General features: G+C 45.0%; 1 protein-coding gene across 2 annotated transcripts in view; it reads left to right on the plus strand.

Moving 5' to 3' along the window:
• The window catches only part of LOC140191789 (formin-like protein 1), a 223123-nt gene that overhangs the window by 161007 nt on the left and 50032 nt on the right, over nucleotides 1-12084 (plus strand). For both annotated transcript variants that reach the window (XM_072249548.1, XM_072249549.1), the window contains 5 exons: nucleotides 735-884; nucleotides 2033-2134; nucleotides 4421-4658; nucleotides 5712-6044; nucleotides 8993-9117. In XM_072249548.1, the coding sequence (XP_072105649.1) occupies nucleotides 735-884; nucleotides 2033-2134; nucleotides 4421-4658; nucleotides 5712-6044; nucleotides 8993-9117 (948 nt within the window). The remainder of the gene's footprint in view (nucleotides 1-734; nucleotides 885-2032; nucleotides 2135-4420; nucleotides 4659-5711; nucleotides 6045-8992; nucleotides 9118-12084) is intronic.

The raw sequence follows: 12084 nt of genomic DNA on the forward strand, positions 1-12084 counted from the left end.
CGTTTTGCCCACTGTTTCTTGTGTGTTCAAGGTGCTCCAAATTCTCCCATGATGAAGTAAACTGATTGTTGCTAAAGAAACACCAGATCTTCATTGTTCTGTTTTCTAACTCGAAAACATAAAAACTAATTGAAAGGAAAACAAGAGAGTGGGAATGAGAGTCTAACTTCATTTTTACTTTAAGCACGGTGCCCACGTATAAGATATCTCAGCAGAACTAGGCCATTGTGCGCGGTGACGTAATGACGTACGCTATTCACATACTTCACACATATAATCATAATGACTTATTTGAACAAACAAGAATGCTTTATCAAAAAATATATTTACAATATAAAAGATTATTAAAATATAAAATACACAATAATTGTGTACCCTCATGCCAAAATTGGAATGGCCTCCCTCACTTTGATGCTGTCCTGTTAAAAAGTTAGTTGCACAGTGACGTTAATTCAGAGGTGTACATTACAGACTAGAATTCTTATTCTTCTACTGCTCCAGGGGAATAAGACTTTCAAAATGAGGGCTCTCCAATTCAAATGCCTCACATGTGCAAAGATATACTTGCAGTGTTTTATCCCCAACAGTCCTGCAGGTTGAGATGTCACCAGAAGCAGCTTGAAGCAAACCTAGGCGGGCTTTGACACAGGAAGAGCACTGACCCCGGTCTGTTTTCTGACTTCCCGTTTGCCGTGGCACGTCCAGTAAAATAACATGTTGGATAATTTTTTTAGAAACTGAAGCCATCGGAAAGTGAGAGGCTGCAGGTTCAGATCCAGGCATACCTGGATAACGTGTTTGACGTTGGTGCACTGCTGGAGGATGCAGAGACCAAGAATGCAGTGCTGGAACACGTTGAGGAACTGCAAGGACAAGTAAATCAGGTACTGACAGAGGGGAGGTCGTTTGGCACCACTCACTCTAAGGAATCTCTCTCATAATTAAAGCTTAGACCCTGTGGGGAGCTGCTGAAACCTTGACCGTACGCCACTGGAAACAGTGATTCCTCTTCCCTATATAGCACCTTGGACAGACCATTGGTTCCCTGGTAATTATTCTCTCAGCTGTTTGAACCCAACCCATCACTCCAAAAAACCCCTACCTCAACTATATTAATTATTTAACCAAATTACCAACACCATATGCTGTATGAAAAGAGATTTCAGGTTCCATGGCATGGGTGTGCTTGGGAGCCTGTCAAAACATTTCCAAGTCAGTTGTGTCCTCTTCTCCCAGTGACTGAGAAAAGATGCTTCTTACCTGAGATGTTAGGTGGGAGCAGTGCACTTCAATCATTCAGGGGGGACAGATGAGGCCATTTGCCCTACCAGTCCATTCTAGCTCTCTGAAGCTACATATTCAGGAATTTGATGGCAGAGGGGAAGAAGCTATTCCTGAATCACTGAGTGTGTCTCTTCAGGATCCTGTACCTCCTCCCTGATGGCAGCATGGCAGCAATGCGAAGAGGAATGGCTTCTTCCCCTCTGCCATCACATTTCTGAATGGACGTAGAGCCATAAACATTCAATGAGAAGAGGGCATGTCCTGGGTGATGGTGGTCCTTAATGATGAATGCTGCCTTTTTGAGTCATCGCCCTTTGAAAAAATCCAGGATGCTGAGGAGGCTAGTGCCCACGATGGAGCTGACTAAGTTATTCTGTTACTCCCACAGACCCTGTATTTTCCCTGCACGCTCCATGTTGTAATTAGTATTGCATTGCCTTTGATTTAAAATATTCAATTTTCTTCCAACTGTGTGTTCCACAACAGATATGGTAGGGTAAAGCTTGGTTATCCCAGCTGGAATTTCTTTGAATGAGGAAGAGACAATTGGAGGATAATTAAGTTGTCAAATAGCATCCTAACTATGTGGTGTTTAAGATTCAGTTCAACACACACAAAATGCTGAAGGAATTCAGCAGGCTAGGCAGCATCCATGGGGAAAAAAGTACTGTCAACGTTTTGGGCTGAGATTTCCAGATTTTCTCTTGTTTGTTTAAGATTCAGTTTCTTGTTTTTGCACCTTGTTCAGCTGACGGAAAAGCTGCAGGAAGCCGAGAATGATTCCATGATGAAGATTGCGGAGTTGGAGAAACAGTTGATACAGGCCCACAAGGAGGTGGAAGTTCTCAAGGTGAGTGTTTAGTGAGCTGTCAGTGTGTCTCAGCGGTGCCAGGGATGGACAAGTTCGCAGGACACTGAACTGTGTTCCCATCGACATGGAGTTCAGAGTTCAGTCCCAGCGTCTTCTGTAAGGAGTCTGTACGGCCTCCCCATTGAATGCTTGGGTTTTCTCCGGGTGCTTCAGTTTCCTCCAACAGTCCAAAGACGTACCGGTTTGTTGGTTAATTAGTCAACGTAAATTGTCCTGTGATTAGGTTAGGCTTAAATCGGGAACTGCTGGGCGGAGCGGCTCGTTGGGCTGGAAGAGCCTATTCTGCACTGCATCTCGATAAATAAAACAAAAAATAAAATTTCTGCCAAACTAAACCAGGGACAGTGAGGGAGACCTCCTTCCTTACTCTGAGATGAAAGGTCAAACCAGAGACAGTGAGAGGGAGCTCCTTCCGCACTCCGAGGTGGAAGGTCAGACCAGAGGTAGTGAGGGAGAGCTCCTTCCTCACTCTGAGGTGAAAGGTCAGAGCAGGGGCCTGAGAAAAGAGTGGAAAAATGCTGGATCACCAAATTAGGTCTGGGAGGGTGGGCAGCAGAAATGTCAAAGCACCAGGTTGCTCCCCCTCCCTTTAGACAGAGCATAGTGGAGCGAAAGAGTTAAAACCAAGGCAGATACCCTGCAAACTGCCAATTGCTTAGTTACTGATCCCCATGTGTTCTCAACCCTGTCTCGAGCAGAAGAATGGGACAGTCAGTGGTCGGAGGTACAATTCTTCCACAATCGGGAATTCTGGACCTCGATGATGTATTATTTTAGTTGGGGGGGGGTGTAGAAAGTGAGAAGAGATAATTAGCTTGACTTTGTGGTAGTGCAGTGGGGTGGGGTCACTGAAGACCAGAGAACCTGTGGAGGGTAAGTTCCAATTTCTGTGCTCGCTTGGATGAATTGGCCCTGCCCCCACCCACTCCTCTCTCACTAACTCCCTACAGCCCAACTCCAGGAGATTCCACTGAATTCTGGCCTCTGTCAGGCTCATCAGATGTTCTGCATGTACTCTGCTCCCACACACCAGCAGACCACTCCCCTACCTGAATAAAATAGTCTCGGAACTAGCAATGTGCAAAGTGGTAGCTTTCCAGCCCACAGGAACTGGGCAGGTGATGGTCACAGGCAGGAGGTGTTGCTGAGGACGGGCCAGAGCACCCTGTGTGCTTTATCACTGAGCCTCTCACTTACACCCATCTTTCTGTCTTTAAAACATTACCTCCTGGACACCAGAGAGATACAGCCCAGAAACAGCCCCTTCAGGCCACTTAAGTCCATGCCGACCATTGACACCTGTTCACCCTAATGCTAGACTCACACTGCACAGAAACAGACTCTTCAGGTCACCAGGTCCAAACCAAAATCAGTTCCTCATTTGAACTAATCCTACCCTAACCTAATTTATGTTTTGCCAAAACACAAGGACTGTTGAAAGACTTGATAGAGGTATACAAATTTATGAGAGGTATAGATAGGGAAAATGCAAGCAGGCTTCTTCCACTGAGGTTGGATGAGGCTAACAGTAGAGGTCACGGGTTAAGGGTGAAAGGTAAAAAGTTTATGGGGAAACTTCTTCACTGAGGGTTGTGAGAGTGTGGAATGAGCTGCCAGCGGAAATGGTGCGTGCAAGCTCGATTTCAACATTTAAGAGAAGTTTGGATAGGTACATGGATGGTAGGGGTATGGAGGCCTGTGGGCCCCATGCAGGTTGATGGGACTAGACGGTTTAAATAGTTTGGCATGGACTAGATGGGCCGAAGGGCCTTTTTGTGCAGTAATTTTCAATGACTCTCTAACTCCTCTAATTCAGTTGGTCATGTGGCAACCGTGGTGGAAAAAGGTGGTCAGGAACTGCATCACGTTTGAGAGTGCAAAGGGAAAATAGCCAGTGTATAGAAGTGAGAGGGAGGGGTAAGCCAGGTGATGGGTGGAACCAGATGAGGAAGCGATGATGGGTAGGTGGAGTGAAGGAATAGGAAAAGTGAACAAAGGGTGAAGAAAACCAGTTGGATATGTATGTGGGTAATGGGCAGGTAGGACCAGATAGGGGAGGGGGTGGGGATAGATGGAAAAAGTGAACAATGGAAGAGAGACCTGGCTGGACAGGTAGGAATAGTAAAGGAACTTATGTGGTATAGATCATTTAAAACCAGAAAATCCTGTTTTCAATTGTTTGTCATTATTTTTGCTGATGTTAAAGTTTCAATCTTAGTGTTTTGTGAAGAATGGCCTTTAACAGGGATCTTTCTTTCCTCACAGGAGACATTCAGCGATTCCACAGCAAAGTTGCAGTCTCTGCAGGCACAGGTGACGGACAGTAACAAATTGGCCCAGCAGCACACCTCCTTGGAGCAGAAACTCTTCCAGATGGAACAGCAGGGTGTGCTCAAAATCCATCGTGGAGACAACGGAGACCTCAACATAGAAATCATTCCAGTTGTAGTGAAGGAAACAGTCGTAATCACAGAACCTGCAGCCAAGCTTGAACCCAAGCAAGGTACGAAGCACAAAATCTTCCACAGATCACTGCCCTCTGAACTTCTCTGATTCTGTTAGAGACACGTTAAATTATCACTGTCCTGGTCCACTGTCTCAGAATCACTTTCTTTGTGATACAGGACTAAACTCAATTTCACTGTGGGAAAAGCTGGAGATGTGATAATTTTTTAAAAAACTTACTTCTAGGAATGAGCAATTATATTTAGTTTGGAGTGCAGAACTAGAGGGATATTTTAAAGTGAGCAAGTCTCAGGATACTGAGACTTGTGGAACCAGTATGATTATTGTTCTTTCTCTGAATCCTTTCCAGGGAATCTTTGTGAAAAATGAGCAAGGAGTTTAACTGGTTCACTCTATAACTAGCCCCTAGTCTTCCCAAAGTGTCAGTGGAGCTGCAAAGAAACCTGAGCATATTTCTCCTTAATTTATGCAGCTGGTGCTTACGGAGTCATGGAGGACTCAGAAACAAGCCCTTTGATCGTTCAATTCCATGGTGATCATCAAATACTATTTACGCTAATTCTTTTATTTCCTGTATTCTCTCGACTTTCCCCAGGTTCTACCACTCAGTTACACACTGAGGATTGCATAAAGTGATCCATGAACCTCCGATCCTCATACCCTTGCGATGTGGGTGCAAACTAGTCACAGATAGAATGTGTAAACTCCAGGGCAACATCATTTAACCCAGGTCATTGGAGCCGTGAGACAGCAGTCCCAAATTCTCCACAGTGGTTGCCAACTGACCAAAATTACAACTGATAGACCCATTTCAATGTGTCACTGGCTGTTGTTAAGTCTTGCAATGTGTTAGGCTGAGTTGTTATCCGATCTTAACAATTTACTTGCAAACATTTCGTCACCATACGAGGAGACATCGTCAGTGTGCTGTTAATTGTGGATTAATTAACAGCGCAATTAACAGTGTACTGATGTGACGAAACAAGTAAATTGCTAAGATCAGAAAACTACTCAACCCAACCATTGTCCACCTGAGCTACACATTTTCCAAATTATTTCTTGTAATGTGTATTTTTGTGTTCTCCGACAGATGTTCGTCCGGTGCCAGCTGTTCAGGGTGACGTTACTGAGACCGACAGTTCAGGAGCAGATCATCCCCGTCCTCCCCCTCCTCCTCCCCTCCCTCCATCAGCGGAGACAGCCGTCGCTCCACCTCCTCCTCCTCTACCCAATGCGGCTGCCGGTGAGACTGCAGGTATACCACCTCCCCCGCCCCCACCGCCGCCTCTCCCAGGAGCTGGACCCCCACCCCCACCCCCACCCCCACCCCCACCTGGGGCTCTCCCGCCAGGAGTGCCCCCGCCCCCTCCCGCTCCAGGAGCATCAGGATCCTTCTTCAATGCCGCAACAAAGGTCACCACAGGTAAGGGTCATGCGATTGGTGCTGGTTCACCCTAGCAGTGTGCTGATCACATGCTGTATCGAGTGAGAGGTGAAGTGTTTTGTTTGTTGCTTCTCTTTGTGGACCCAGGCTCTGCATCATGAAACTCTGGCAGCGTTACATCCAGTTAAAACGGGTGACTAATGAGAGGTCAGAAAGAACCTCCTAGAAGCTTACCACTGATGAATTAGAGTCAAAGAACACTACAGCAGAGTCAGGCTGTTCAGCTCACCCGATCTTCTGCCTAATCCCAGCTATTTGCACACAGATCATATCCATCCATACCCCTCCCATTCATGTACTTATGCAAACTTCTCTTAAACGTCACAATTGAACCCGCATCTACCTTTTCAGCAGACAGCTCATTGCACTCCTGCACCATCCTCTGAGTAGAAAAAGTCTCTCCCCCACCCCCTCTGATTCCCTTTGAATATTTCACCTTTCACCCTTAACCAATGATCTTTGGCTGTAGTCTCACCCAACCTCAACAGAAAAAGCCTGCATGCATACACCCTCTCTATACCCCTCTCATTACCCCTCATAATTTTCTATAGCTCTATTATGGACTATGATCACCTATGTGATGCGACACAGCACGTAATGATGATGATGATCTTTCAAATATCCCCCCAGACACTTGATCATTGCCTGTCATCGCCTTGCCACTGGTTGCCATTCAGTTGGCATCTTGAGCGGGTAACGAGCTGCCATTCCCACCATTGTCTATGCCAGAGTACAACTTGGTCAACATCCGACTCAGAATGGGATGTCTGATGTTGAACTTAACTTGTGTGCTGCTGGAGAGGCTAAAGTCTCTGGTTCACCTCCCTGGAGGCCATTTATAAATATGTATTGCTCCATCACACAGTGGAATTCCCCATCTGAGAACTCCTGTGGGTTGGTGTGGCAGCTATTGAAAGAAAAGACACAGGACTGCATGGTGGCAAGCACCATATGGCTTTCTTTGGGCATTTTCTACCTCAGCAGTGTGCTGATAACATGTGCTGTTATACTGAGTGAGAACTGAAAGTGCTTGACACTCCTTGTAGAAGGTTTGTCACATGCCATTGATCATCTGTGCAACCTGTATGAGTTCAGAATGCTGCGTACGTGTCACGATGGTGAATTTCTTCATCACACTTGAGTGTTTGGTGTCTTGGTGTTTTCGCTGATTTGCTGTGTTTGTACGCTCTGTCAAAACTGCAGAAGGATCCAAGTGAGTACTTGTACCACACTTGTATCATAATTGCACTAGGTTAAGTGTTGGGTATGTCTTGGCATGCTAACTTTCAATTCATCACTGCTTTTAACCATGGCATTTCTGATACTTGTGATATTCTGGCTGCAGTGTAACATCCAGCCCTTGTTGGCTCGCCCAAATCATTGAAAGCAGCACACCATGCTGCCAGGGCAGCGGACACGACTTGTTGTCCTTCAGGGCTTTACATGGTGGATGAACAGGCCAAAGGTCAGAAGGAATGAGTTACTCAAAGGCAGTTCATAAAATCTACTGAAAGGAACTGCTGGTGTGTTTACTGGTATCTCTCAGGATCCTGAATCATTCCTGCACCTCTTCAGGGTGTTCAAGCTGTGGCATTGAAGTTTGGTTATAAATGAAGGTATGTTCTGATGATTGGAACACAGAGTCATTGAGTTATACAGCATGAAACAGGCCCTTAAGCCAGACATCAAGCAACCATTACATTTCCTGCACATCCTCATCATCTTCAACATTGTCCTGTACATTAGGACAATTTACCCTGATCTACTAACTTACTGATCCATATGTGTCTGAGATGTGGGAGGAAATCAAAGCGTGGGCGCTGGACCTACGAGGTACCAGCTCAGCTGGCTGCTGCCTGTGTCATCAGACAGCAGAGCTTAAACATCCCATGTTACTTCCCAGTGTATACAAACCTCTGCTCTCCAAACTTGTCCCTAGCTGACTACCATGATGTTTAATGGTTTCAGTGTATTTTAATTTATTTATTTTATTTAAGTTTGGGGTTACTGGGCAGCATGGCTCAAAGGACGGAAGGGCCTATTCCACGATGTATCTCAATAAATAAATTTTTAAAAGATGACATCACAACGTTGGCTAGACTTTAAACACATCATGAGACCACAGGTGTGGAAATAATGCAACACATCTCCAGTTGATGATACCTCTGGAGTGTAGAAAATTTGGACCGGGCTTGACAGGTTGGATGCAGAGGGGATATTCTCTTGGCTGAGGAGTCACAGTCTTAGAATAAGGGGTTGATTGCTTCAGACTGGGACAAGGACAAGGTTATTTTTTCATAAAGAGGGGTGAATCTTTAAGATCATCTACCACAAAGGGCTGTAGACCCTCATTCAATGAGTTTGTTCAAAACAGAGATCAATAGATTAAGCAAGTCAAGGATGAGGAGCACCACAGGAAGATGCTCAGTTGCAATCTCAAGATTTGCTTCTACTCCAAATTCTCATATCCTTAATATGGCTGCTTCAAACAAATATGGTGACTTCAAGTCTTCACCGTTATCAGTGAGGACAAGGACAGCATGTGCGTGAAATCTGGGTGGAGTTGATGAGAATATAGGGAGAATTACAAATTAGATTAGTCTAAATCAGGGGTTCCCAACATTTTTATGCCATTTGACCCCTACCATTAACTGAGAGGTCTGTGAACCCCAGGCTGGGAACTATGGTCTAAATGAATGGTTGAAGGTCAGTCTGCACTGGGTACCAGGTACCAAAGGGCCTTGTTGTATGTTGCATATATTTATGACACTTGTGAATTTTGCCTGTGGTAAATTTTGAACCCTTCCATATTAAAACTGTTCTATTTACCTTCTAATTTCTACTTAAAGTTGTTGGGATCCTGATGCAGGGTGAGATCTGTTGACCAAGTTTATTCAAGATCACTCAGTTTACTATTTATTTTTCAGCTTTGAAGGTAAAGCAGCCAATTAAAACTAAGTTCCGAATGCCTCTCCTGAACTGGGTGACGCTGAAACCCACCGAAATTGATGGAACAGTCTTCCATGAGCTGGATGATGAGAAGCTGCTGCAGGTGAGACACTGTTGCCAACGTAAAGGATGGAACTCTACCTGTGACTGGTGGCTGACACTGTGCGCTGCCAGCCTGGCTTTGTCTGTAGTGTCCTGTCTATGGTTCTGGATTCAAGGCTCATTTGAGGCAGAGCATGGTGTTGTGGTGTTCAAATACTGACCTTTAAGTCAGAGGTAACTTCATCTCTGGAAAAAGTGGCTGACAAGGGAAGTCAAAGCTAATGTAAAAGCAAAAGAGAGGGCATACAGCAAAGCAAAAATTAGTGGGAAGACAAATGATTGGGAAGCTTATAAAAACCTACAGAGAGCGACAAAAAGAATCAATAGAAGGGAAAAGATGAAATATGAAAGCAAGCAAGCAAACAATATCAAAGTGGATAGTAAAAGCTTTTTAAAGTATATAAAAAAAATAAAAGAGAGATGAGAGTGGATATAGGACTACTAGAAAATGAGGCAGGAGAAATAGTAACGGGGGACAAGGAGATGGCAGATGAACTAGATGAGTATTTTGCATCAGTCTTCACTGTGGAAGACACTAGCAGTGTGCCTGATATTGTAGTGTGTGAGGGAAGAGAAGTGAGTACAGTTACTATTACAAGGGAGAAGGTGCTCATAAAGCTGAAAGACCTAAGGGTACATAAGTGACCCAGACCAGATGGGTTCTGAAAAAGGTAGCGGTAGAGATTGTGGAGGCAATAGCAATAATCTTTCAAAAATCATTGGACTCTGGCATTGTGCTAGAGGAGTACTTGAGGTTATGCAATACTTGGAAAGACATGACAAGAGAGGACAAAGTCAGCATAATTTCCTTCAGGAATTCTTTGAGGAGATTACACGTTGGATAGATAAAAGAGATGCAGTGGATGCTGTATATTTGGACTTTCAGAAGGTCTTTGACAAGGTGCCACGCACAAGGACGCTTAACAAGTTAAGAGCCCATGGTATTACAGGAAAGTTACTGGCATGGTTAGAGCATTGGCTGATTGATAGGAGGCAGCGAGTGGGAATAAAAAGGATCCTTGTCTGGTTGGCTGCCAGTGATTAGTGGTGTTCTGCAGGGGTTGGCGCAGACTACTTTCCAAACAGGGAGTAAATCCAAAAATCTTGGATGCAAAGGGACTTGGGAGTCTTTGTGCAGAAAACCTTAAAGGATAACCTGCAGGTAGTCGGTGGTGAGGAAGGCAAATGCAATGTTAGCCTTCATTTCAAGAGGTCTAGAATACAAGAGCAAGGATGTGTTGCTGGGGTAGTGGTGAGGCCTCACCTTGAGTACTGTGAACAGTTTTGGGCTCCTCACCTCAGAAAAAATGTGCTGGCATTGGAGTGGATTCACAGGATGTTCACAAGGGTGATTCTGGGAGCGAAAGGGTTACCATATGAGGAACGTTTGATGGCTCTGTGTCTGTAATCACTGGAATTTAGAAGGATGAGGGAGGATCTCATTGAAACCTTTCGAATGTTGAAAGGCCTGGACAGTGCGAATGTGGAAAGGATGTTTCCCATTGTTGTGGAGTCTAGGACGTGAGGCCACAGGCTCTAGATAGAGGCCATCCATTTAAAGCAGAGATGCGGAGAAATTTCTTTAGCCAGAGTGTGGTGAATTTGTGGAATTTATTCGAACAGGCAGCTGTGGAGGCCAGTTGGTTGGGTCTATTTAAGGCAGAGATTGATGGGTTCTTCATTCGACATGGCATTAAAGGTTACGGGAGAAGCTGGGGAGTGAGGCTGAGGAGGATGGCGGAACAGACTTGATGGGCCAAATGGCCTCATTCTACTCCCATGTCTAATGAATGGCTATCAGGAGAACATGATATTGCCGAGAGAGGAGATTGGACAAATTTGAGTTGTTTTCTCTGTTGCGTAGGAGGCTGGGGGGGACTCTAGCTGGCATAGATGGAGTCAACAACTGGTATTTTTCTCCGACGATTAAAATGTCTCATGCTAGATGGTATACATTTGAGTTGAGATGGGCAAAGGTCAAAGGAGATATGCGGTGTAGGTACTGGCAGGAAATTATGATAGAAGCATTGAAGAGGCTCTTAGAAAGGCACAGGAATGTGCAGAGAATAGAGGGGTATGGACATTGCACAGGCAGAAGGGATTAGTTTCGTTAGGCATTGGATTAGCTTGGCATAGCATTGTGGGCTGAAGGGCCTTTTCCTATGCTCCATTGAAAATGAGCAGTAACTTGTTCATATTCAGTCTTTACTGCCATGGGTATCACAACCAGCAACTCATTGCAGGGAAGAGGCAGTGGAAATTAGTGACGTCAAACATATGGGAGAGAGGGAGCCAAAGCAGCAGCCGATCTTTTGGCACCACATTGTCTTCAACAAATGGAGTTCCCATTTGATGGACTGTGATGAATGCTGGCACCCACCTGATTACAGCCAGGTCCATGCCATATAAAATCCAAGCTCTGATTCATAGAGAAGTACAGCCCAGAAACAGAAACAAGAGAAAATTTGCAGATGCCGGAAATCCGAGCAACACACAGAAAGTGCTGGAGGAACTCAGCAGGCCAAACAGTATCTATGGAAAAAAAGTACAGCCCAAAACGTTGACTCTACTTCTTCCCATAGATGCTGCCTGGTCTGCTGAGTTCCTCCAGCATTTCATGTGTGTTGCTTAGCTCAGAAACAGGCCCTTTGGCCCGCCTAGTCCATGCTGAAACATTTAAACTGCCTACTCCCATCGACCTGCACCTGGACCATAGCCCTCCACACCCCTACCATCCATGTACCTATCCAAACTTCCCTTAAACGTTGAAATCAAGCTTGCATGCACAACTTGTGCTGGTAGATTGTCAAACACTCTCATGACCCTCTGAGTGAAGATGTTTCCCTCATGCTCCTATTAAAATATTCATCTTTCTCCCTTAAACCATGACCTCTGGTTGTAGTCCCACCCAACCTTAGTGGAAAAAGCCTGTTTGCAATTACACTGTCTATAACCATCATAATTTAGT

Source organism: Mobula birostris, chromosome X (genome assembly GCF_030028105.1).
Source record: "Mobula birostris isolate sMobBir1 chromosome X, sMobBir1.hap1, whole genome shotgun sequence".
NCBI classification, from domain to species: domain Eukaryota; kingdom Metazoa; phylum Chordata; class Chondrichthyes; order Myliobatiformes; family Myliobatidae; genus Mobula; species Mobula birostris.